The sequence below is a fragment of the Panicum virgatum genome, chromosome 9N, assembly GCF_016808335.1.
Source record: "Panicum virgatum strain AP13 chromosome 9N, P.virgatum_v5, whole genome shotgun sequence".
NCBI classification, from domain to species: domain Eukaryota; kingdom Viridiplantae; phylum Streptophyta; class Magnoliopsida; order Poales; family Poaceae; genus Panicum; species Panicum virgatum.
In genome coordinates this window covers 49,834,499-49,861,233 of record NC_053153.1, presented here as the reverse complement: position 1 = coordinate 49,861,233, position 26,735 = coordinate 49,834,499, and the positions used below count along the sequence as shown (strand labels likewise).

General features: G+C 42.4%; 1 protein-coding gene and 1 long non-coding RNA gene across 2 annotated transcripts; one reads left to right on the top strand and one right to left on the bottom strand.

The window, feature by feature from the left end:
* The first annotated feature begins 17,485 nt into the window (after positions 1-17,485).
* On the top strand, positions 17,486-19,728 carry LOC120687804 (TOM1-like protein 1). The gene is made up of 4 exons (XM_039969822.1): positions 17,486-18,041; positions 18,369-18,632; positions 18,939-19,272; positions 19,395-19,728. Exons 1-4 carry the CDS (start codon positions 17,523-17,525, stop codon positions 19,481-19,483), a joined length of 1,206 nt encoding a protein of 401 aa, XP_039825756.1. The 5' UTR covers positions 17,486-17,522; the 3' UTR covers positions 19,484-19,728.
* Positions 19,729-21,472: 1,744 nt separating this feature from the next.
* LOC120693052 lies at positions 21,473-22,872 on the bottom strand. Its single transcript, XR_005682840.1, has 2 exons — positions 22,489-22,872; positions 21,473-21,757 (listed from the first exon to the last, which is right to left on the bottom strand). It is a non-coding gene; the product is annotated as an uncharacterized LOC120693052 (long non-coding RNA).
* Positions 22,873-26,735: the final 3,863 nt, after the last annotated feature.

Genomic DNA, 26,735 nt, shown 5'->3' with positions numbered 1-26,735 from the left:
TGATCATGATAACAGACTCATACCAGTTGGCTTGATGAGGAAACCAAAAGCGTGGATCACCACGAAAACAACGCTCAACCTCAGCTGGATCCTCACTGTACCTCCAGTGCTCAATAGAGTTGCCACCCTTCTTGTAGTTGACCATTGCAGGATCAAGATGGTGACGAGTTGGGCGTTGAACAGTAGCCATGACATTCTCAAGATGTGAAATATCAATATCAGGCAAAGGATCAACTAGAGCAGAGCTAGATTGCCCTCTAGAAGTACCTCTGCCTCGCCCTGGTGGATTTCCTGATCCACGGCCTCTAACATTCCTCTTAGATGCACCCTTCTTAGTGCTTTGCAGCCTAGAATAAACTTCCTCTTCAGAGCTCCCCCTATAAGATTTATCACAGTCTGAGTCGGTGGGAGGATCCTTCTTCTTGCTCACTTTGGTTTTCACCATCTAGAACACAAGATAAGTAACCAAGATTTAGGATATGATGGATAGGAATTGAAAGATTCAAAAAAAGAAAATTCATCCCTTGGCATAGCCGGATCATCCGGGTATGTACCGGATCATCCGGACATGTACCGGATCATCCGGACCTGTCCAGGTCCGGATCATCCGGGCATAGGCCGGATCATCCGGGCTAGGCTCGGGATGAACCCCAAATCCATGAATCCGAGGATTTGACCAACAAAAACTTATAAAACTCTAGGCATGACCTCTAGATAGATATATGAGATGATTCACTGGAGGAAATCCCCTAAAACTTCCTACATTAAGAGATCGGGGCGAGAGGATTTTGAATCAAATACCTTTGAGATTTCCCGTGTGAATCGAAGGAGTTTCGGAGGGGTCAGGATCTTCCGAGACATGGAGAAACAAAGGCACAAGAGAGCTCCGCAAATCCTTGGTCGAAATCCCAAATCGCCACGCGAGCTATTGAGGAGCAAAGTGGGGGCGGTGGGGAGAAAATGAGCAAGTTAGGGTTTGCCCCGCCGCCGGCCCCTTTATATAGGGCAGTTGTCAGGGCCGGATGATCCGGGGTAAGGCCGGATCATTCGGACTTGACCAGAAGGTTTGGAGCCGAGAGGTGAAAGCATCTAGTCCCTCAAGGTATGTTTCGGTGATTAATGATAATCATTATTGTGACTAATGAGTTTGTGCAGCTTAATGAAATCTTATCGCTCATTGGATCATATGTTAAAGAGGCCCCTAAATTTCATTATTCAAAAAGGCGATCTCGGTATTCCACTCAAATATATAACAAGACTAAGGATCTTTCTAGTTATAAGTGTCGCAAGGTTGAGAAGGACACTTAGGTTAGTATATGTTTTATAGTTTTGTAGAGGTCGCACTATTAAGAGGGGTTAAGGCCAAGTAACTTGAGCATGGACATGGTCAATCAAAAAATAGATGCACACATTGGTCACTCAGGTTCTTGGAAGCTCAAACAAGTGCTATTCAGCTCATATCTCAAGAATATTTGGATTTCATTCAAGACTCAGATTAGAAAAAGCAAAATCAAGAAAATGTCTTATCATCGGTTTAACCGACGACATCAATTTTCTATACGTCGGTTAAATGCAGTTGCTGAAGTCTGGACACAGTGTTCACCGGATTAACCGACGATATTTGAAATTAACGTCGGTTCAGTTGTCCAGAGAGTCGGTTTTTCAGGGGTTTTCAGGCTTACACTCACCGGTTAAACCGACGAAGGATTTGAGTTAGCGTCGGTGCAGTTGTCCAGAGAGTTGGTTTCTCAGTTGATCAGTGGACAACTACACTCACCGGTTAAACTGATGATACGTCGGTTAAATTGCCTGAGCTGTAACGGCTAGTATTTCAAATGGGCAGTTTACATTCATCGGTTGAACCGACGATGACTTTTGGAGGGCCGTCGGATTAACCGGCGTTGCGTACTTTTTCTGGCAGCTTTTCTCCAACGGCTCTATCCGCGTGAGCTACCTATATATACCCCTCCAATGGGTCATTTTGAAGTTTCTTGACACCAGGCAACACTCATACACTCATTCTATTGTTGAGAGCCACCTTGAGCTTCACATTCCACTCATTTGATCATTCAATCATCCAAGAAGCAAGGCTAATGACTTGAGTAGGTAGAAGCTTGTGTGCATCCGTTCTTGGTGATCGGTTCTTGCTCAAGTGAAGGCCCTAGCTTATTACTCTTGGTGATTGGCATCACCTAGGCGATGTTTCTTGCGGAGCTTGAGGTGTTTCTTGGTGATCGGTTCTTGAGGTGTTTCTTGTGGAGCTTGCCAAGTTGATTGTGGGAGCCCAAAAAAGATTGTACGTGGCTTGAGCTCCACCACGCCGGGATGGTGAACGGAGACTCTTAGTTTGGACCCTCGTCTCGGTGACTTGGGAGGTGACAAGACTCTTAGTGAGTGTCACAATGTGGATTAGGGGTCTGTGCCAACACATCGACACCACGGGAAAAAATCCGGTCGTCTCTTGCCCACTCTTTACATTCAAGCACTTACTTTCATGCAATTTATTCATGTACTTGACCCTAGAGATCATAACTTAGCTCTACCTTGCTTAGCTTTATATCTTATGTATCCTTTATAGCTTATGTAGGTTGTTAAGTTAGCCGGTTGGTGAATTGAGCCTTACTAGTATTGCATAGGTTAAGGTTGCTTTATTTTGTTTTAGAAATTTGAAAAAGGCCCAACTCACCCCCCTCTTGGTCCATCGATCCTTACAATTGGTATCAGAGCCTCGTTGCTCATTTGGATCATTAGGCTTCACCGCCTAGAGCTATGGCCAAGATGGGTGGATCGCCTCCTTACTTCGAGGGCAAGAACTTTGCTTATTGGAAAGTTCACATGGCCGCATATCTTGATGCGATTGCCCCCGAAGTGTGGTTAGCAACAAAGACCGGGTTCACCGGAACTCTCACCCCGGAACAACTCAAGTGGAATGCTAAGGCTAGAAATGCAATTTTCGAAGCCATTAGTGAGGAAGTCTTTGCTAGAGTTAATGGCATGGACTTGGCAAGTGATTTTTGGAAGGAGCTCATTGAAATTCATGAAGGCTCCACCAAAGTTCGTGAGCAAAAATATCACTTGTTTAGAGCTAAGTATGATTCTTTTAAAATGCTAGTTCATGAAAATTGCAATGATATGTATTCTCGCTTGAATGTCATTGTCAAGGACATTAATGCACTTGAAATATCTAAAATTGACAGTGGCTCCATCAACCGCAAGATACTCATGCTCCTTCCGAAGCCCAAGTACAACATCATCACTGCTATGCTTCAAAAGGAGAATCTTGATACGATGGAAGTGGGAGAGCTTGTGGGCGAAATTCGCGCTCATGAAATGGGTATTCTTGGTATGTCCGAAGAGTCAACTTCAAGCAAATCAATCGCTCTCAAAACCAAGGTCAACAAGCACCGCAAGCTCAAGATGATCAAGCAAAAATCAAGCTCAAGCAATGAAGAAGATGATCGTCATGAAAGTTCATCCGATGATGAAGATGATGGAGAACTTGCTCTCATGATGAGAAAGTTCACACGCTTGAGTGACAAGATCAACAAGAAGGGTTACAACTTTGACCCTAAAAGAAGAATGTTCCGGCCAAGGGAAGATGTCAAGAACAAAACATGCTACAATTATGGAGAAAAAGGTCACATCTCTCCAGTTTGCCCCAAGCCAGATAAAAGAAAGAATGATAACAAGAGCAAGCATCGCCATGATTCAAGCGATGATGATGAAGATGAAAGGAAGAACAAAAACAAGAAACTTGGGAAGAAGAAGAGACATGACAAGAAGACCAAGCTCTTCCCAAAGAAGAAAGGCAACACCAAGAGAAGCTTCTTGGTGGAAAAACAAGAATGGGTGACCGATGTCTCATCAAGTGAAGAATCAAGTGATGAAGAAGACATCGTCACCATTGCTCTCACCAATGAAGAACCATTGCTACCTCCACCTCCTATGTGCCTCATAGCAAAAGGTAACATAAAGGTATGTGAGGAGGATAGTGATAGTGATAGTGATGATGAGCTTGATCATAATGAATTTGCTAACCTCATCAATGAGTATACATCCGTCATCAAGAGGAAAAAGGGCAAGGTCAAGCTTCTTAAGAGCACTCATGCCAAGCTAGAGCTAGCTCACTCCGATTTGCTTCGCATGTACAATGACTTGCTCAAAAAGCACCATGAGTCACTTGCACTTGCTAAGCAAGTTGAAGAGAATCACAAAAAGCTCAAGCAAGAGCATAGGGAGTTGGCTCACAAATATCAAGAGCTTGAGTTTGCTTATGAAGCAATTGACCCGAGTCTTGAGAACTCTATCAATGAAAATGTTGAAAAGGTCAATGCTTCTACTTCATGTGATGACCTACTCAATGATACAAATGCTACTAATGTTTTGCCCGAGCTTGCTCCCTCTAGGGAAAAGGAATTGATGGATCAAGTGGCAAGCCTCAAGAGTAGTGTGGAGAAGCTCTCACGAGGAGAATACATCCACAAAGAAATTCTCTTCCACAATGCTTGTGACTATGGCAAGAGAGGTCTTGGTTCATTTCCGGAGCCAAACCAATGCACTACTCCTTCTCCGGAGATCAAGACTAGCTTCATTAAAGAAGTTGGATCATATTGTTAACATTGCCAAGTCACCGGGCGCCACACTAGGGAGTGTCCCTTGCCATCACGTCCTTTCCCTACTTTACCTAAAAATTACTCGTCTATGCATCAAAATAACTATTTTCTTTTGAGTAAGGTAAAGGGCAAGGTGAAGGCCAAATTCATTGACAAGCTCACAAAGGAAGCAAAGAAGAAGCTCCCCAAGCAACTTTGGGTCCCCAAAGCTCTTGTCACACATGTGCAAGGCCCAAAGCTCGTTTGGGTTCCAAAAACACAAAAATGATTCTCATGTGTGTAGGTGAACTACAAAGCCGGTGGAAAACATTGGGTACTTGATAGCGGTTGCTCTCAACACATGACCGGCAATGATAGTATGTTCACCTCTCTTGAAGACCCCGGCGATCATGAACATGTCACCTATGGTGATAACTCAAGGGGGAAAGTTTTAGGTTTGGGTAGAATAGCAATTTCTAAAGATTTATCCATTTCTAATGTCTTGTTTGTAGAATCACTTAGTTTTAATCTTATTTCAATTGCTCAATTATGTGATCTTGGACTAACGTGTACCTTTGACAAGAATGGTGTTCTAGTAACCTTTAAAGAAGATAAGTCATTGGTATTCACGGGGTTTAGGCATGGCAATATTTACTTGGTGGATTTCTCTTCAAAGCAAACAAGCTCCATGACATGCCTCTTCACCAAGTCGTCTCTTGGGTGGCTTTGGCATAGAAGAATTGCTCATATTGGCATGAGCAACCTCAAGAAAGCCCACAAGAGAGGGATGATCTCCGGCTTGAAGGATGTCACCTTTGACAAGAACAAACTATGTAGTGCATGTCAAGCCAGAAAGCAAGTTGCAACACATCATCCCATCAAGACGATGTTGTCTACCTCCAAGCCGCTCGAGCTACTTCACATGGATCTTTTTGGTCCAACCACATACAAGAGCATTGGTGGTAACCTCTATTGCCTAGTAATCATTGATGATTTTCACGTTATACTTGGGTCATGTTTCTAGGCGATAAGAGTGAAACTCCGGAAGTCTTCAAGACATTTGCAAGAAGAGCTCAAAGGGAGTACAACTCCCCAATTGTGAAGATTCGGAGTGACAACGGCACCGAGTTCAAAAATACGAAGATTGAAGAATGGTGCGATGAAGAGGGTATCAAGCATGTGTTTTTCGCCACCTACACGCCTCAACAAAATGGAGTGGTGGATATAAAGAACAAAACACTAATCACTCTAGCAAGAGCAATGTTGGATGATTATGGCACGTCCGAGAGGTTTCGGGCGGAAGCAATCAATACGGCTTGCCATGCATCCAACCGGGTGTATCTCCATCGACTCCTCAAGAAAACGCCATATGAACTCATCACCGGGAAGAAACCAAACATCTCCTACTTTTGAGTCTTTGGTTGCAAATGCTTTATTTATAAGAAGAAAAGACTCGGTAAGTTTGAGAGTAGATGTGATGAAGGATTCTTTCTTGGTTATGCATCAAACTCCAAAGCATATAGAGTATTCAATGAAACCTACGGGTTAGTTGAAGAAAACATGTGATGTGGAGTTTGATGAATCTAATGGCTCCCAAGAGGAGGTTATTGGCTATGACAATGTAGGTGATGAGGAGATTGAAGAAGCTTTGAAGAAGATGTCCATTGGGGATATCAAGCCGGAAGAGGTGCATGAAGGAAATGATCAAGGGGGAGGACCTTCCTCGTCTACACCAAGCACCTCCATGGCACCCATAGTGGATGAAGATAAAGAAAAAGATGATCTACAATCTCAAGAAAGTGTTCCAACGCCAACACCCCAAGTGCAAGAACAAAGAAGAGCAAAATATTCCACCACAAGCACAAGTCATCCATGATCCACCTCTACAAACATCCACGCATGCACTGCTAGTGAAGCATGGTCGTATCTTCAAGGATCATCCAATTGATCAAATCATTGGGAGTCCTTCCAAGGGAGTAAGAACTCGTTCTAAGCATGTTTCATTTTGCGAACATTACTCGTTTGTTTCTTGTATTGAACCCACTAGCATAGAGGAAAAGCTTGAGGACTCGGATTGGGTGATGGCCATGCAAGAAGAACTGAACAACTTCACCCGCAATGAAGTTTGGGTTCTCGAAGCTCCTCCGAAAGACAAGAACATCATTGGCACTAAGTGGGTCTTCCGAAACAAGCAAGATGAACATGGGGTCGTGATACGCAATAAAGCAAGACTTGTGGCAAAAGGGTTCTCTCAAGTCGAAGGTTTGGATTTTGGTGAAACTTTTGCTCCGGATGCAAGACTTGAAGCTATCCGCATCATTCTTGTTTACTCTTCTCATCATAATATTAAATTATATCAAATGGATGTGAAGAGTGCATTCTTAAATGGCTTTATTAACGAACTTGTTTATGTTGAGCAACCTCCCGGGTTTGAAGATCCGAGGAACCCTAACCATGTTTATAGGTTGCACAAGGCACTCTATGGGCTCAAACAAGCTCCAAGGGCTTGGTATGAGAGGCTTCGTGACTTTCTAATCATGCAAGGTTTAAAGATTGGGAGGGTGGACACCACATTGTTCACAAAAGACGTCAACGGGGATCTTTTCATTTGTCAAATTTATGTTGACGATATTATCTTTGGCTCAACTAATGATTTACTAAGCCATGAGTTTGCTACCATAATGTCTAGGGAATTCGAGATGTCCATGATCGGCGAATTGACCTTCTTCCTTGGTTTTCAAGTCAAACAATTGAAGGAAGGGACATTCATCTGTCAAGAAAAATATACTAAAGATATCTTGAAAAAGTTCAAGATGGATGAATGCAAGCCGATCAAGACACCCATGGCAACCAATGGGCATCTCGACTTGGATGTGGATGGTAAACTGGTTGATCAATCCCTCTATCGTTATATGATAGGGTATTTGCTTTACCTTACCGCATCTAGGCCCGATATAATGTTTAGTGTGTGCTTGTGTGCCCGCTTTCAAGCAAACCCAAAGGAATCACACATCTCGGCTGTGAATAGAATCCTTCGGTATCTCAAGCACACCCCAAGCATAGGCTTGTGGTACCCCAAGGGCGCTAGCTTAGATCTCTTGGGATACTCGGACTCGGATTTTGCCGGAAGACGTGTGGATCGCAAGAGTACCTCCGGGGGTTGCCACTTGCTTGGGCATTCTCTAGTTTCTTGGTCAAGTAAGAAGCAAAATTCCGTGGCTTTGTCCACCGCGGAAGCAGAATATATAGCGGCCGGTGCATGTTGTGCCCAAATCCTATATATGAAGCAAACCCTTTTGTGCGTACTTTTTCTGGCAGCTTTTCTCCAAGGCTCTATCCGCGTGAGCTGCCTATATATACCCCTCCAATGGGTCATTTTGAAGTCTCTTGACACCAGGCAACACTCATACACTCCTTCTATTGTTGAGAGCCACCTTAAACTTCACATTCCACTCATTTGATCATTCAATCATCCAAGAAGCAAGACTAAGGACTTGAGTAGGGAGAAGCTTGTGTGCATCCGTTCTTGGTGACCGGTTCTTGCTCAAGTGAAAGCCCTAGCTTGTTACTCTTGGTGATTGGCATCACCTAGGCGATCTTGGTGATTGAGGTGTTTCTTGCAGAGCTTGCCAAGTTGATTGTGGGAGCCCGAAGAAGATTGTACGTGGCTTGAGCTCCACCACGCCGGGATGGTGAACGGCGACTCTTAGTGAGCACCCTCATCTCGGTGACTTGGGAGGTGACAAGACTCTTAGTGAGTGTCACAATATTGATTAGGGGTGTGTGCCAACACATCGACACCACGGGGAAAAAACCGGTCGTCTCTTGCCCACTCTTTATATTCAAGCACTTACTTTCATGCAATTTATTCATGTGCTTGACCCTAGAGATCATAACTTAGCTCTACATTGCTTAGCTTTATATCTTGTTGTATCCTTTATAGCTTGTGTAGGTTACTAAGTTAGCCGGTTGGTGAATTGAGCCTTACTAGTATTGCATAGGTTAAGGTTGCTTTATTTTGTTTTAGATATTTGAAAAAGGCCCAATTCACCCCCTCTTGGTCTATCGATCCTTACAAGAGGGCTGGATGATCCGGGCGAGGGTCGGATCATCCAAAGATGATCAGAGAGGTCTGGGCGCTGAGGGCTGGATGATCCGAGGTAGGGCTGGATCATCCGGGTTTGCGCAGAAAGATTTGGCTGGATGATCCGACATAGGACCGGATCATCCGGGTTTTCCCAGAAGGTTTTGCCAGCAGAGATAAAGTTGATGAGAGAATTCTAGATCCAATTAGATAGAGAATAATATGACACATAAGAGCCTTAACTCAAAATGATCAGGCACAATCAACAATATATAACAATGATTATTTGAGGCAAGGGGTGATCCAACGATCACAACATCAAAGATTTTGGAAAAACTCACACAAATAATATGTTTTTCAGTAGTCTTGGCATCAATTCAAGATATGTGCAATATGTCAAGCCAAGTTACGAAAATCCAAGATATTTAGCTCACTTCTAAGAAAACAAAACCTTTGCTCATCAAGGAGCTTTGTGAAGATATCAGCTAGTTGCTTATTGGTACTCACATGACTCAAAGCGATATCTCCTTTGGTTTCGTGGTCTCTTAGGAAGTGATGTCTTATGTCAATGTGCTTGGTTCTTGAGTGTTGGACGGGGTTGTTGGCAAGTTTAATGGCACTCTCATTGTCACACAAGAGAGGTATCTTTTTGTACTCACAACCAAAGTCACTCAAGGTTTGCCTCATCCAAAGAAGTTGAGCACAACAAGTACCGGCTACAACATACTCGGCCTCGGTGGTGGATAGCGCAATGGAATTTTATTTCTTAGAGCTCCAAGACACCAAGGACCGACCAAGAAATTGGCAAGTCCCCGTTGTACTCTTTCGATCAACTTTGCAACCGGAGTAATCCGAATCGAAATAGCCAAGTAAATCAAAAGTGGAGCCCTTGGGATACCACAAGTCAAGGTTTGGAGTTAGAACTAAATATCTCAAGATTCTTTTAACGGCTACCAAATGGCATTCCTTAGGATTAGCTTGAAATTTTGCACACATGCACACACTAAGCATAATATCCGGCTTAGATGCACAAAGATAAAGCAAAGAACCAATCATGGAGCGATATACCTTTTGATCCACGGATTTTCCATCTTCATTTAGATCAAGATGTCCATTCACGGCCATGGGAGTGTTGATGGGTTTAGCATCGGCCATGTTAAACTTCTTGAGCATGTCATATGTATACTTAGTTTTACATATGAAAGTCCCTTCGTTCATTTGCTTGATTTGAAAACCAAGGAAGAACTTCAATTCACCCATCATGAACATCTGAAATCTCTGTCATGATCCTACTAAACTTTTCACAAAACTTTTCATTAGTAGAACCAAAGATAATGTCATCAACATAAATTTGACAAACAAATAGATCTTTATCTACTTTTTGAGTAAAAATAGTAGAATCGGCTTTACCCATTACAAAGCCATTCTTGAGAAGAAATCCCCTAAGGCATTCATACCATGCTCTAGGAGCTTGCTTAAGCCCATAGAGCGCCTTATGGAGCTTGAACACGTAGTTTGGATGCTTGGGCTCTTCAAAGCCCGGGAGTTGCTCTACATAGACTAGCTCGGAGAGTGGTCCATTCAAGAAGGCACTCTTGACATCTATTTGATATAACTTGAAATCATGATGAGCGGCGTAGGCTAGCAATATCCGAATTGATTCAAGCCTAGCCACCGGAGCATATGTTTCACCAAAATCCAAGCCTTCAATTTGAGTGAAACCTTGAGCAACCAATCTAGCCTTGTTTCTTGTGACAATGCCGTGTTCATCTTGCTTGTTCTGGAAAACCCACTTGGTTCCAATGACATTTTGCTTGGGTCTTGGCACTAATTCCCAAACTTCATTTCTTGTGAAGTTGTTCAACTCTTCTTGCATGGCCATTATCCAATCCGGATCTCCAAGTGCTTCATCTATCTTAAGAGGTTCCAAAGAAGAAACAAACGAGTAATGTTCACAAAAACTTGCTAAACGAGAATGAGTAGTTACCCCTCTTCGGATAATCCCAAGAATATTGTCAACAGAATGATCCCGTTGTACACTTTGATTCATTCTTGGATGAGACACTTGGCGTTGTGGTTGAATAGGTTCACCATCATCATCTCTTTCAACTTGAGGTTCTTCTCCTTGAGTTTCTTCACCTTGTGCTCCCCCTTGATCCATGCCATGATCATGATCGTCACCATGATCTTGACATTGATTTTGAGGCACTTGAGAGCTTGATGGCTCAACTCTAGTATTGTCATTTCTTGCTTCAATCGTAGCATTTCTCTTTTTTTCTTGTGGCTTTATTTCACCTAAGCCCATCCTCATGATTGATAGATTTGGAGGTTCTTCATCATCTACAAGGTTCATATCAACTTGCTCTACTTGAGAGCCGTTGGATTCTTCAAACTTCACATCTACCGTGGTCTCAACAACACCGGTGGTTTTGTTGAAAACACGATAGGCATGTTCATTAGTACCATAACCAGGTAGAAAACTTTCATCAACTTTTGGTGCAAACTTTGAGCTTTTGGCTTTCTTGTTAAGTATGTAACATTTGCAACCAAAAACTCTAAAGTAGTGCACCTTAGACTTGTTATCGGTGATTATTTCGTAGGGTGTCTTGCCCAAATACTTGTGGATGTAGAGACGATTGATGTCATGACATGCCGTGTTGATTGCTTTGGCCCAAAAGATATTCGGAGTCTTGTACTCATCAAGCATGGTTCTTGCGGCTTCAATCAATGTCCTATTCTTCCTCTCCACAATGCCATTTTGTTGTGGTGTATATGGAGCGGAGAACTCATGCTTGATTCCTTCTTCATCAAGATATTCCTCAATATTGGTGTTTCGGAATTCTGAGTCATTGTCACTTCTAACATTCTTGATCTTCAACTCAAATTCATTTTGAGCTCTTCTATTGAATTTCTTGTACTTCGCTCTTGTCATGCACAAAGAATACAGAAGTGAAACGAGAAAAATCATCAACAATAACAAGACCATATTTGTTACCGGCAATGCTAATGTGGGTGATTCGTCCGAAGAGATCCATGTGTAGAAACTTCAATGGTTTTGATGATGTTAAGATGTTCTTGGGAGGATGTGGAGTACCAACTTGTTTCCTGGCTTGACATGCACTACACAACCTATTTTTCTCAAATACAACATTGGTTAGTCCTAGGATGTGCCCGCCCTTTTAAAGTTTGGCCAAGTTCCTCATGCCAACATGGGCTAGACAGCGATGCCAAAGCCAACCCAAGTCGGATCTTGCCACTAAACAAGTCTTAGGCTCAATTTTCTCCTTAGATAAATCAACAAGATAAACTTTGCCCTTTAAAAGACCCATAAAAGCAATAGAGGAATCCTCCCTTCTAGTGACGGTCACACCCTCGTTAGTAAAGAGACAATTGTAGCCCATCAAACAAAGTTGTGAGACGGACAACAAATTGTATCCCAACTTTTCAACCCAATAAACATCATTAATTGAATTATTATGAGCAAGAGCAATTTTACCCAAACCTATTATTTCTCCTTTGCTATTGTCTCCAAAGACAATAGTTTCTTTGTGTATGTCATCCGTTTCCAAAGAAGTGAACAAGTCCTTATCCCCGGTCATATGATTTGAACAACCACTATCAATCAACCATGCACTTCCACCGGAGGAGTATGCCTACAAAACAAAGTAAGGCTCAAGATTTAGGTACCCAAACTTTTTGGGTCCTTGAAGGTTAGTGTAAGCCATTTTGGACACCCACACATTCCTCAAATTCTTTGTGTGAGCACCAATGTACTTGACCACCATCTTCCCATTTTGAATCACCACGGTGTAGTCAATGGAGTAGTTGCGTGATATGGGACATGACACATTCTTGTTGTTTGTGTTGACCTTCATTGTGTTCTCAATCTGGTTCTTACCTTGGTCAACACTCATTGTTTTACCACGGTGAGCCATGTTCATCAAGTCTCCAAGGTTTGCTCCTTTCTTCCAAAGAGGGATGGACTTGCCATTCACAATCTTAGAACCATTTATATTGTTTCCTCTTGTGTAGCCAAGTCCATCATAAATGTTTGGAAACGTTTGAGCCGTGTTATAAGCCGGGTGTGACTCAAAATCACTCTTTGGCTTAAGGTTTCCCTTTCCCACTAGCATGTTCAACTTGTAAATTTGAGCATCTTTGGTCTTGATTGCTTCTTCTAGCTTTGCAAGATTAGTAACACAAGCATTTATATCATGATTATGACATTTCAAGCACCCTTTGCTAGTGGAGGCATTAGAGTCAAGAGTAGCTTTGGAATTAGACTTGGTCTTCTCCCAAAGAGTGCTATAGTTTACTTCAAGATTTTTGTAAATATCTTGAAGGCGTGAATGCCTCTCTTGAAGTTCACTATGTGCATTCTTTAGGCTAGCAAGTGAATCATTTGTCAAGGCATGATCCTTTGACATCCTCACGATTGAGTCATTGGCAAGAGACAAGTCCATTGCCAATTTCTCAACCTTATCCTTTTACTTGGCTAAAGATTCTTCTAGAGCAAGGTTTCTCTCCTTTTCAAGGATGAGCAATTCTTTTTGTTCTCTAAGAATCTCTTTCTTTTTCTCTAATTTCTCCATAAGTTTCTTAATTTGCTTATAACCTAGTTTACCAAACTTCTTTATCATATTTTCTTTAAGTTGAGCCTCCTCTTCCTCTAAATCATTTTCTACTTCACTAGATGTGGAGGTGGGAGAAGATGGAGGATTGGTATAGTTTGATACCTTAGTCCCTTTGGCCATGAGGCACATAGGGCCTTCATGTTCATCATCGGAGAGGTTGTTGAAGAGCTTCGGTATTGATGATGTAGAGAGCAAGGCAAGAGATGCCGTGTCCTCATTGTCGAAGTCGCCACTAGACTCCCATTCTTCACCAACATGAGCCTTGCCATGCTTACTCTTTGCTCTTCTCTTTGTACCTTTTCTCCTTGTCATAACTCTTGTCCTTGCTCTTGCCCTTGTGCTTCTTGTCTTCATTTTCATCATTGTCATTTTGAGGACAATCCGCTATGAAATGATCTTTTTCACCACACTTGTAGCATGTTCTTTGTTTGGTCCCTCTCTTAAAGTTTCTTTTCTTCATAAATTTTTTGAAATTTCTCACCATCATGGCCGTTTCTTCATCAGTGCTATCTCCATCACTTGACTCGACTTTCTTCTTTTGCTTTGACGGCTTCTCACTTGTTTCAACCATCTTGCTAGGTTCGGCCTTGAGAGCAATAGTCTTGACTTCATTTTGACCAATTGACTTGGCAACATCTAGATCATTCATCTCATGAAATTGCAACTCATTCAACAAGTTGATTGGCTTCATCTTTCTATATGATTCTTTGCCTCTAATGATGGTTGCCAACATTGGATTCTTGGGTGCATATGCTCTAAGCATCTTCTTAGTGACCTTAAAATCATCCCAATCTTTGCTACCAAGAATTTTAATCTTGGTGACTAGAAGAGTGAGCCTATCATGCATTTGTTAAAGGGTTTAATCCTTTTTCATGACAAATGCTTCCAACTCTCCTTTAAGAAGATCCATCTTTCCTTCTTTGACTTCCTCATTGCCTTCATGTGACATTTGGAGAGTTTCCCAAATCTCTTTTGCACTAATCATTCCTCTAACTTTGTTGTACTCAATTGTACAAAGCAAACTCTCGATGACTCTCACGGCTTGGGCATTGCGAAATAAATCATGCTCATGTTCCGGAGTAACAACTTCGCCTTCTCCGAGTTGAGGCACACCAACACACACAATGGTCCAAAGATGTGGGTTGAGTCCATATAAATGCACTTGCATGTCATCGCTCCAACGTGCATAATCGGTTCCATCAAAATTAGGTGGTTTGCCCATTGGAACGGTAGAGAATGAAAGATTGGAGGATTGGAAGTTTGAACTCTCATATGTATGAGACATAGAGTGAAATCCTTGTTGATCCTTCTTCTCACTTTCCAACTTCATCTTCTCATTGAAAAGAGCTAGAGCCTTCTTTTCAACCCTTTCACTCATCTTCTTGATCTTTTAACATCGCTATCTTCGAAGTCACTATCATTGACATCGTATGCGGGTGGAGCACCACCACCGCTTGCGGACATCTCGGCGACCATAGTATTTTTTCCTTAGCGGTTAAGCTTTAATCAAGAGATTAGGCTCTGATACCAATTGAAAGGATCGACACTAGGCCTAGAGGGGGGGTGAATAAGCCTGTTTAAAAATTTCATGAAAAACTTGGCAGAAAAGTATCAGGTCCGGATGATTCGGCTTAGGGTTGGATGATCCGACAACAGGAGAGAATCTAGCACGAGATTTGAAATTTACTTATCTTTTGACGATTCCCTTTGAATACAAAGTTGGCAAATAAAGTAATCAAGCCTGTGAAACACTTTAGGACAAGAGGAATACCACTAACAAGTAGATCAAGTGAATATTAGCTCAAGAACAATAAATGCAACAAAAAAAGAAATAGACACAAGATTTATCCTGAAGTTCACTCTACAAAGGAGCTACGTCTCCGTTGAGTTACTCACAAAGAGCAGGGTTGCCCTTTAACCCTTTCCCTCACTCAATCAACCACTTAGGAGGATTGAGGTACTCACTAGCAAAAGTCCACAAAGAACGGGTAATACAAACTTCCGGAGGCTCAACCACAAAGGAAAGGGAGCTCACTGGCACCTCTAACCGTCTAGGAGCGAAGCTCCAAGAGTAACAAACGCGAATCAATGAGTCAAGATTGCTTCAAATGCTTCTTGAGATGAACAAGTGCTAGCTCACGGAGTACTCTCAAACCACACCTCAAATCTCACTTCCTCTCAATCCCTAGGTGTTTCCTTGCAAGAATCAAGCTCTAGGATGGAGAGAAGTGGATAATTTAATGTTTTGGAGGCGAGGTTGGTCGGGAAGAGAGAGAGGAGTAAATGAAGGCGGTGAAGGGGTATATATACTCCCACCCCCGAAAGTGACCGTTGTGTGTTTTCTGGTGGAGCCCGGATCATCCGGGGTTACCTCGGATCATCCGGGGTGATAACAGAATAGGCAAAACACACTCAAAGATTCCCAGGTCCGGATCATCCAGTGTAGGGCCGGATCATCTGACCTGTCCTCACTCTGGACGCTCAAAAGTCACCAGGTCCGGATCATCCGGCCCAAGGCCGGATCATCCGGACTTACGCAGTACGGCCGGGCACTGTGTGGCCGGGATCATCAAACCTTGTGCAGAAACATGTGCTGAGTGAGTTTTTGTGAGTGATTTCTCTGAAGAATGTCATCTCATAAGAAGCATTTAAACAATCTAAAATTCATTCGAATGCGTCCCCCTAGATAGTACGGTGAATCCCATACTCAAATTCAAACCGAAAATTGAAAATAAATCTCCGATGAATCCACCATACATATTTTGAAATTGGGGACCTTCTTTTTCATCTTCTTCTTGATTTTCTCATTTTATTCCTGCACACACTTTATTGAACACATCATATCCCCAAATTGTGATTGTCAAAAATCACCAAAATCAATTAGAGGCCTAGATGTACTTTCACCTTACAATAATTATTTCTTAAAATCTCAATCATCCCTGCCTCTCTATTTATAGGAAGAAGAGAGGAGTTGTACATGACCTTTTATCCTTGAACCACCTGATATATTTCAAAATATGATTTACAAAAGGAGAAAATGGAGGACGTGATCAACTTTCATACTTTTACTTGGACCACTTTTCTTTTTTTGACAGAACTTGGATCACAATATTCACGGCTTCCGGTTCACTGGCTTCGATCATGTTGCCTTTGATGGGCTTTCGCCTGCTATGAGTTCTAGCAGTCATGAATGTTCCTTTATTGATGCCACTTCTTCGAAGACTCACACACATCCAAGTTCACTTGTGTCGCTACTTGTGTCGCTACTGGCTTTAGTTTCGTGAATGTTAGACATGTGCAATCGACCTAACAACACTGTCTATCGTGCTTAAATAAGTTTTTTTCTAAACAAATCGAACAAAAGAGCTGCCGATTATATTAAAAAAATAAATCTAGACTGAACAAACAACAAAAAAAAACAGTTAGTTAGATTGGAATATTAAGGTAGCATGCAACTCAACTCAAACACATATCAACAACCTCGTCTCCATAAAAGTCTAATCTCGAGCTCGGTCGACCTCGGCTCCGGTCCCTTGAGCTTTAGGTGGCGGGCTTGCTCGAGTTCGGCTCATTGACAGCTCTCCCGCTCACGGCTCATTGACAGCTCTCCCGCTCACGGCTCAGCTGCTCAGGGCCTCAGGTTCATCTCCTCTCCCTCTGTTTCTTAAACCTTTCCCTTCACATTTAAAAAAAAAACCTTTCCCTTTTCTTGGACAGTCGAACTCCTTCCTCCCTTCCCGGGCTGCGACGACTGGGCGAGCGGCGGCGCCATCTGTCCTGTCTACGCCCAGCGCTTTGCCGGCGACGAGCGTATCCTCCAGGTATGCCCACCCCTTCTCTTTCCTTCTGCTGTGCGAGACGGAGCAGCACCCCAAACCCTAACAAACCTATTTGTATTCGGATCGGAATCCAGTTACAATATATTACCTACTAACTTCGATTTCGTTTGCATGAATTATCGGGTGTAGATGTGTACACTCATGTCCTGTGCTGGGTCCGCCCCTGATCTGAAGTACAATGGAAAACAACTGTAGTTGTATTGTATTTAAGCAATTAGGCATACGGTACTGGCATAATTCTCTGGCATATTCTGTTTATCTCCCATTTTCAAGTTAATTATGGCCTTTTTGTTGTTTGATTTTAAGTTCCTAACACCACAGTTTACTTACCTACAGAATTAGGTTAATCTAAACTAGAAAACACTCGGACAAGATGAGCGACAATCTGATGGACAAAGTCAATGCCCTTGGTGAGCGGCTCAAGATAAGTGGAGCTGAAGTCAGCCAGAAGATGTCAGTTGGCGTCAGCAGCATGGGTTTCAAGATGAAGGAGTTCTTCCAGGGCCAGAACATGGCAGACAAAATTGTTGACGAAGCCACGCTGGAAACCATGGAAGCGCCAGACTGGGCTACCAACCTTGAGATATGCGACATGGTGAACACAGAGAGGGTCAACAGTGTTGAAGTGATCCGTGCCGTCAAGAGAAGGATTATGTTGAAGAATCCACGGGTGCAGTATCTATCTCTCGTCCTACTCGAGACCATTGTGAAAAACTGCGACAAGGCTTTCTCTGAGATTGCTGCTGAGCGGGTGCTTGATGAAATGATAAAACTGATTGATGGTCCCCAGACTATAGTGAACAACAGAAACAAGGCTCTTATGCTCATTGAAGCATGGGGAGAATCTGGAGATGATCTCCGCTACCTTCCAGTGTATGAAGAAACATACAAGGTAAATACAAAGTCATGCTTTTCTGTTGAATCGCCTCACTGCAATTTAACCTGAAACGGTGATCTGCAACGGACCCGAAAAGAAGCAGATCCAGCTACTTTGGTTATGAATGACATTGGATAGGTTATGGATATGTAATTGCTTCTTGCTGTTACGCAGATGAACAGTACTTTGAACATTATCAACATTACCGTATTAGTAGTTTTCTATGTCTTCATAACATAGTAATGTGCCTCCATTAATCAATAATTTGAACTTTTACTGTCAGGCCTGTAGATATCTCCTACTATAACTCACCTAGATATTATCTCTTGGTATTCTTTGCAGAGCTTAATATCTAGGGGAATTCGCTTCCCTGGGCGTGACGATGAGAGCCTAGCATCAATATTTACTCCACCCCGTTCAGTGCCTGAAGCGGAACCATATTCTGAGGCAGCACAAGAAGGGTATCAAGAAATTCCAGTCGAGAGTTTTGTTCCAACTCGCACTGTTCCTGCTGTGCAAGTAAATGAAGCTTTTGAGGTGGCTCGTAATAGTGTTGAGCTTCTTTCCACAGTGCTATCTTCTTCTCCTCAAAAAGAGGTTTTACAGGTTAGTCTGTTCTCCGTAACGTTAATTAAATCCTTGGGCTTAGGTGTCTTGGTTAATATTTCGTTGCACGCATTCCTTCCAAAGCACAGTGTTGAAGTATCGTTGATAAGTTTATCTGGATTATATGTGAAGAAAATTCTCAACTTTTCTGATTGCCGTAGGTCCATGTTAATATCTGAAATTAACTGACTGTAGGTGAATTGGGACCTCCAGTCAATCATTTCCTATTTGCATATCTTATAGATATCTAACTCAATGCAAAACTACTACTGCTCTGCCATCACTAATGTGTTGATACACATGCAGGACGACTTGACAACCACTCTTGTTCAACAATGCCAACAGTGTCAGTACACTATCCAGAGAATTGTTGAAACGGCTGGTGATAATGAGGCTCAGCTCTTCGAGGCATTGAGCATCCATGAGGAACTGCAGAAGGTCCTGGCCAAGTACGAAGAACTCAAGGAACCTGTTCATTTTGAGCCGGAGCCAGAGCCCGCGATGATTCCAGTTACCGTGGAGCCTGAGGAATCCCCTCGCGCTGTGAGTAAAGAAGATAGCCATGTAAAGAAACCAGGAAGTCCTGGTGATCGGCCAGGTGGGGATGACTTACTCCAGGATCTCGATGACATGATATTTGGTAAGAAAGGTGGCACCTCGTCACAGAGGGATACACCTCCCAGAAAGGACCAGAAGGACGATTTCATCACCTTCTGATTGCTAGATATCGTGGTTTTGCCTAATTTCCATCTGTTGTTGCAGATTTCTCAGTTCTGACATGCGCGTCATTGTCAGTGCTTCTACATATGGGTGGGTTACTGGATCATGAGTTGCTTGCTTGCTGTACATGAATGGCTGTAGCGTTTGCATAATGTAATAGACTGGTTAGATACTGGCTTATGAGTTCCTGTTAGACATGTATATGTGTTTGTGTGTGAGAGGGCCCAGGCATGTGCTGTGCGCCTGGGCCTGGGTGGGCTGTGCCGCCAGGCCGGCCAAACCCTAGATTGATTAGGTCAGGCTAGGGGTGTTCCCTGCCTATATATGTAACCTCTGTTTACTCCTAATCAATCAATCAATCAATCTTTCCACGCAATCTTCATTGCTTTCAGTTCCCATACTGGATTCAGAAGCTGGGCGTTAGACATGGGTATATTTGATATGCTTGGTAGATGATTTGGATGCTGAAGCTGCCATGTCTTGGATCTGTGCGTCAGTAGCACCCATGGCCTTGATGCTGGCTTGCTTAAAACTAAATCAGTCATCTATGATTAATGCCTGAAATAATGACCAAGGACCGAGATTAAATACCTGATGCATCACTTTAAATATTCTATTCATAATCATAGCTAGACGCTGATTAATTTATGTATTGGCTCGACACAATCAGATGGTGAAGACTAAGGTTTTTATCTTGAGCACTCACAAATGAGTGTCTACAGGCAACAGAAAACGCAGCACGCAGACTGCAACCAAAACAGATTAAACATCAAACGTGAACAGCAGAACAAGAACTAGCCTGAACCATCGACTGAAGATCAACATGGCTAAGCCCCCATGGGGTGAAGACTAAGGTTGGGAGTTGTGAATTGTGATTCTGATAATCTGTCCTTATGCTTTTCAGAGTGGTAGAAAGGATTAAAGTAAAATATGTAAAGATGTAAAAAAGCGAGCACTCTCGCCTCTCGCGGGCTTGCAGCTAACAGAGTGTGCTCTCAGGTAGCCAGCCTGGGTTCGAGTCTCGCATCTCTTTAAATCAAAGCGGAGGTGCAGTAAAATGTAAAAAAGTAGGGCAACAAGTTTTGAGAATTGAAACCAATTTTAAGATCTTTAGGGCAAGTAATATTATGTATTTGGTTTTAACTGTGGCAATACACGGGCATTGTGCTAGTACAAAAACAGTTTGTGTTAAATCCAAGGCAATGCTGCTTGATCGTGAATGTGAAGCAGAGTTCAACGCATTCATTGATGCTTTAACTATATGGATGAAGACCTGGGGATATTAGTGTACCGTAGTAGGGTGATGGCTTGAGAAAGATGGAGTAGGTCACACAGGGAGTCAATAATAACATGTGTAAAGATGTAAAAAAAAGTAAGGCAACAAGTTTTGATAATTGAAACAAAAATTAAGATCTTTAGGGCAAGTAATATTATGTATTTGGTTTTAACTGTGGCAATACAAAGGCATTGTGATAGTACAGAAACGGTTTGGGTTAAATTACTACAGTCGGTGGCTGTGCGATCATTATTGACCATCCATGGCAATGTTGCATGATCGTGAATGTGAAGAGTTAAACGCACTCATTTATGCTTTAACTATATTGATGAAGACCTAGGGATATTAGTGTACCGTAGTAGGTGATGGTTTGAGAAAGATGGAGGAGGTCATATAGGGATTCAATAACACGTGCACCGTAGTAGGGGATATTATGTCCTCTATGGTGCGGTTGGCCGGATATGGTGGCGCCAGGTGTTGTGGTGAAAAATCTCGTGATGACACTAGATTTAGATCAACCCGGAGTGTTCTCGATGAGGTTAAAAGATATTCATGTACAACTCATGAATGACGTTCACGGACCTAAATATACCTTTTTAGAGTTTATGGACTTAAGGGCATGTACAACAGTTCAGACGGCTGCTATCTATTTGACACACACAGCCAGCTAAAAAGACAGCTTGTACAATGGGTCGTCTGTTTGACTATCTGCAAAATATTTAATCCATCCTTTGGCACATAGATCATGGTGATCCAATATATAATTTGATTTTTGTTGCTATTTGTGTTGCATACATAAGAGAATGCATAATATATTCAAATAATTCGCGTGAGAGAATAGGCATAGAGATAGAAGATTCATTTTTAATTCGCGCTAAAGAACAGAACAAACACTTCAGTACACAGGCAGTTCATAGTGCAAAATTAAGTCTCCTTATGCCACTTGTATCACTGAACTTTTCAGGAAAAAAAACACGGCCATGCATCTCGCTATGGCATGCATGTTCCAATTAACTAAACAACCATGTTTTTTGACTGCCAAAAGTTGTCAAGCAACAGCATGCCGGCATCTGCATATGTAACAGTAAAGTTATGCCCACAATCCCCCATGTGTTGCAGAGCCATTTACCTGAAGAGCAACTTATTATTCTCAGTCACATGTATGAAACTTTAAACAATATAGAGAAGCAACAGTTTCAGAAATTTAGAACTTCTGTGGATTGATAGGACTTCAGAATTAGCCTTTATATGGTTAATAATTGTAAATATACATCAATTGCAGGCTACACAAATCAGTTTCGAAAATGATAGGTTCAGTAACAGAAAACAATGATATATGCTAAAATTGGGCAGTTCTGAAACTAAGCAAGTAGTCAACTGAACTACAATATGAACCTTTTTTCTGGTATAATCTATAGGTTACTGCCATCAAGCTATCCAGCTCCTTGTCATGTTACTACAAGGAAGCATTCCAAAGCATTAGGCACTGCAGCAACATGCAGGTTTCGGATAATTAACCGAAGAGTGACTGAAACATGCAGGTTTCAGATAGTTAACTGAATAGTAACACAAGCATGTGCATATCCATTTTATTTTATACAGCCACAAGATAGGAAAATCAATCCAAATCAGGAATAGTGGCGAAACTGAAACAAAGCAGGAAACAAAGCCGACGGTGATGGTGACGGCCCCAGCAGCTTGCTGAGCTCCTCGTCGTTGCGCACGGCGATGTTGCGAACGGCCGCACATGCAGGCGGGGATTCAGACCATTGCGACGGACCAATGGATTGGGGGAAACAATAAAAAACAGAAGAGAATGGATTGGGGAGAAAAAGATCTGGTGGTAGTAGTACTCAGTACCTCCACGGCGAGGTACTCAAGGACGACGGAGAGGTAGCAAGGTGCACCTCCGCCGATGTGCTCGACATACTTGCCCATCTTGAGGTAGCGCGCGATGCGGACGACTGGGACTACAGCCCGGCGGAGAAGCTTCTGTCGCTGGCACCTCCCCGCCGGCCGGATCCGCTCGGCACACCATCTTGCCACCCGCCGGCCAGATCCGCCCAGCGTGCTGCCTGACTGCCTCACCGCCCGCGGAGGAATGGATTTGGCGCCTATCTTGGATTCTTCCCGCGTGCCACAGTCGGATCCGCGTCTCGTCGCCTCCAGACGACGACCCTGTACAACGCGCCCCCTCTGCGTCTTTTTGCCTTGGAGCACGAGCCTGCCATCGTCGCCTCGCAACGGCCCGTTGTACCTGACCTAAGTGACATAAATTACAAATTTATTGTTCTAAAAATGCACTTTAAGAATTTATGGACCTATGTTTCCAAAGTTTATTGACCCAACTGACACAAAGTACAAGTTTATGAACTTAATATTACACTTTTAAAGTTCGTGGACCTAAATGATACGCTCTTACAACATTGCCAGAAAAACGCACATTCGTCTGCGTCCGTTAGTACCGGTCACGGTTTCGGCCGGTACTAACGTGCAAATTTAGTACCAGGTCAAACAAAAAGTGCCCATGGGAGCCGTTTAGTACCTGCTGGTGGCTCCAGCCGGCACTAAAATGCGCCACCGACAGCCCCCGACAACCGCCGTGACAATTTAGTACCGGCTGGAGCCACCAGCCGGTACTAAATTGGCGCCAGGAAACTTAGTACCGGCTGGTGGCTCCAGCCGGCACCAGCCGGTACTAAATGGTGAGCTTTAGTACCGGCTGTAGCCACCAGCCGGTACTAATGCTCCCACTATAAATTGGGGCTTCTTCCTCCCCGAGCCGAGCCAGTGCCCATTTCACCAAAGAGCTAGCTCGAACTCGGTTTCTTCTCTCATATTAGAGTTGCGCCGCCATTATTTGATCCATTTTTTGTGTTATTTGGACTCATTCAAGTGCGCCAAAGGTTTGCAACTTCATCCTCTCTTCATTGATAGTCTTTATTCTTCGTTTTATGCTCTATAATTAGAGAAATTTGTGACTTTTAGAAATAGTGAGGATGAGTATGATTTCTTTGATTTATGCAATGATTTGAGATATATAGAACCGATGACTTGAATGTGGGAGTAGGTTTATTGGCTAGGTTGAATATGAAAAATTTATAGACATATTTTTCAATCATTTTCTATATATTACAAATGAACATAGCACATTTTTTATTTTTAGATTCAGATGAGCATGTGGATAATAGAAATTTTTAGAATGAGTGTAGACAAAACATGTGATTGTAGTAGATATAACCATAATGTGGATAGTTAACTTTTTATAATGAACTAATGAAAGAATTATAATAGATTTTTTTTATTATGAATTGATTATTTTGACACTCTAGTGATGTATTTATTCAGGCTCACATTGAAACTATGTATAAGCTTAAAAAATCTTTATTTCGAAACAAGTATATGTCGTTAATCTCCATCCAATAGTGATGACACTACCTTTCGGGGAAACACTATGCGCTATATGGACGTCGCGAATCGGTTGGTCGTATCACCAGCACTTCCGATTGATACGAAGACAGCATTTGACGCAGTCAGCGTGGCCGTTGTTGCACTGGGAGCATATCAACGAGCACGCTGCCTGTGCCTAGTGCTGTGTTCCTATTAACCGGAAATGTTGGTGCTGCGACTGACCGATTGGTGACATCCTTGTATCGCACCGTGTCCCCCCGAAAGGCATTGTCATCACCGCAGGGTCGAGGTTACCGACATAAATATTTTCCGAAATAAAGTTTTTTTTCTTCTAGATGGTTTCTGGATATTGAAAAGAGTGTTCTCCTGGAACCGAAGGGTGTCAAAATAATTAGGAGTTATAGAGATTTAATTCAATTAATTAGAGATTTCCCTCAATTAATTTATTTAGGTTTTTTTGATTGAGAATTAATGTGATTTTGCATTATTCAAGTGGCATGGTTAATTAGTTTGGTATTTGTTATGTATTTAGTTGCATTATTTTGGCACTCTAATGATGTATTTATTCGGGCTAGCATCGATATGCACTATACTGTGCGGTATATATGAGGACGCGATGAAGGAGTACGGTCTTGGTCTCAATTATGAAATCCACACCTTTTGAGCCAGTTAAGAATGAAATTATCCGGACCAAGGTCGTACTCCTTCATCTGGTTCTATTGTACCGCACTGTGTCGTGGATGTCAATAGTAGCCCCGAATGTCAGTGTTATCACTGCAGGGTCAAGGTTGACGACATAGACATGTTTCGAAACAAATATTTTTTCTTCTCGATGGTTTTAGAGAAAGTGAGCCTGAAACAAAGCCGCGAACATTGATTGCGCATCCCTTATGGCGTGGAACGACGTGTTCGCGTTGAACTGAAGAGTGTCAAAATAATTATAGTTTATAATTTATGTTTTCATTTTAAGAAAGCTTGAGTTCCACCCTGCAGAGCGTGTTGGTCTTGTTAGCGGTCGTATTCGTCGTTTGATTAAGAAAGTTTTTTATATATTCTCCCTTGGCAAAGAAAATCGTAAATTTTGTCGTGAATTTAATGTCGAGTTGCATGGTACTGATGATGATCGTTAGTTGATGGCTCTATATAATACAAGACGTGAAGAGTCGGGGCTAGCGGAATATGACCGTTCTGTGTCAAGACTTCGCAAGGCAGTTCACGAGGCATTGGTCCAAAGATCTCATGATGAGTAGTTTGTATTAGGTAGCTAGCATGTAGTGTAATGTATATATTAATTTGGACTTCTATTTATCATGTTCTATAATTTAAGCATGTAGTGTAATGTATCTGTTAATTTGGACTTCTATTAATTTTGTATTTCATTATGTTATGTGCCAATTTAAATGATATGAAAACAAGTAAAATAATGTTATTACTTAATTCAAAAATGTAGATCGATGGACCGACAATGGATGTACGGCGACCGGTGCACCATGGCGTGGATTAATGGTCTAAAGTCTTTTCTTGATGCGGCGGAGGCCCACAAGTCATCGAAAGGTTTTATGTGTTGTCCGTGCTGCGTTTGCCAAAATAAAAAGGAATACTCTAAGAGAAGCACTCTACACGCCCACATTTATGAAAAGGGTTTCATGGATAACTATACTCTTTGGACCAAGCACGGTGAACCTGGAGTTGTGATGCAAGATGGTGAGGAAGATGATGATCATAATATTGCAGACTGGGCTCATCTATTTGAAGCGGGAACCTTTGAAGATGAACCCATGGACGATGCTGAAGAAATGGACGAGGCTGGAGAAAATGCAGCAGAAGACCAACCACCTGATGAATTAGGTCAGGTTCTAGTGGATTCACAAAGAGACTGTGAAACTTTAAAAGAGTCAAAGAAGTTTGAGAAGATGTTGGAGGATCACAAAAAATTATTGTATCCAGATTGCAAACAGGGGCTTAAAAAGTTGGGTACCACACTTGAAATGCTGCAGTGGAAGGCAGCTAATGGTGTTACCGATAAGGAATTTGAGGAGCTACTTGGAATCATAAAGGACATGCTTCCAGAGGGAAATGAACTGCCCTCTACAACATACAAAGCAAAGAAGGTTGTTTGCCCTCTTGGATTGGAGGTACAGAAAATTCACGCATGTCCTAACGATTGTATTCTCTATCGAGGCGAAGAATATGAGAAACTGGATGCTTGTCCTGTCTGTGATGCAAAACGGTACAAGATCAAGCAAAATGATCCTGGTGAGGTCGACGGGGAGCCCGTCATGAAAAAAGTTCCCGCTAAGGTGATGTGGTATTTCCCAGTAATACCACGTTTGAAGCGCTTTTTCAGAAATAAATCCAATGCTAAATTGATGCGGTGGCACAAAGAAGAGCGTAAGCAAGATCAGATGCTGAGACACCCTGCGGATGGGTCCTAGTGGAGAAACATGGATAGAGATTTCCCAGATTTTGATAACGACCCAAGGAACATAAGGTTCGGTTTAAGTACGGACGGAATGAATCCATTCGGCGAGTGGGGCAGCAGTCACAGTACATGGCCTGTGACCCTCTGTATGTTCAATCTTCCTTCTTGGCTATGCATGAAGCGGAAGTACATGATGATGCCGGTGCTTATCCAGGGCCCAAAACAACCGGGCAATGATATTGACGTGTACCTAAGGACCGTTGGTTGATGAACT

What these genes read in the sequence shown, in the direction of transcription:
- LOC120687804 (XM_039969822.1), top strand. Translation starts at nt 17,523, where the DNA reads ATGAGCGACAATCTGATGGACAAAGTCAATGCCCTTGGTGAGCGGCTC. An exon ending in TGTATGAAGAAACATACAAG is followed by an intron (nt 18,042 to 18,368) that starts GTAAATACAAAG and finishes TATTCTTTGCAG; the next exon opens with AGCTTAATATCTAGGGGAAT. An exon ending in CTCAAAAAGAGGTTTTACAG is followed by an intron (nt 18,633 to 18,938) that starts GTTAGTCTGTTC and finishes ATACACATGCAG; the next exon opens with GACGACTTGACAACCACTCT.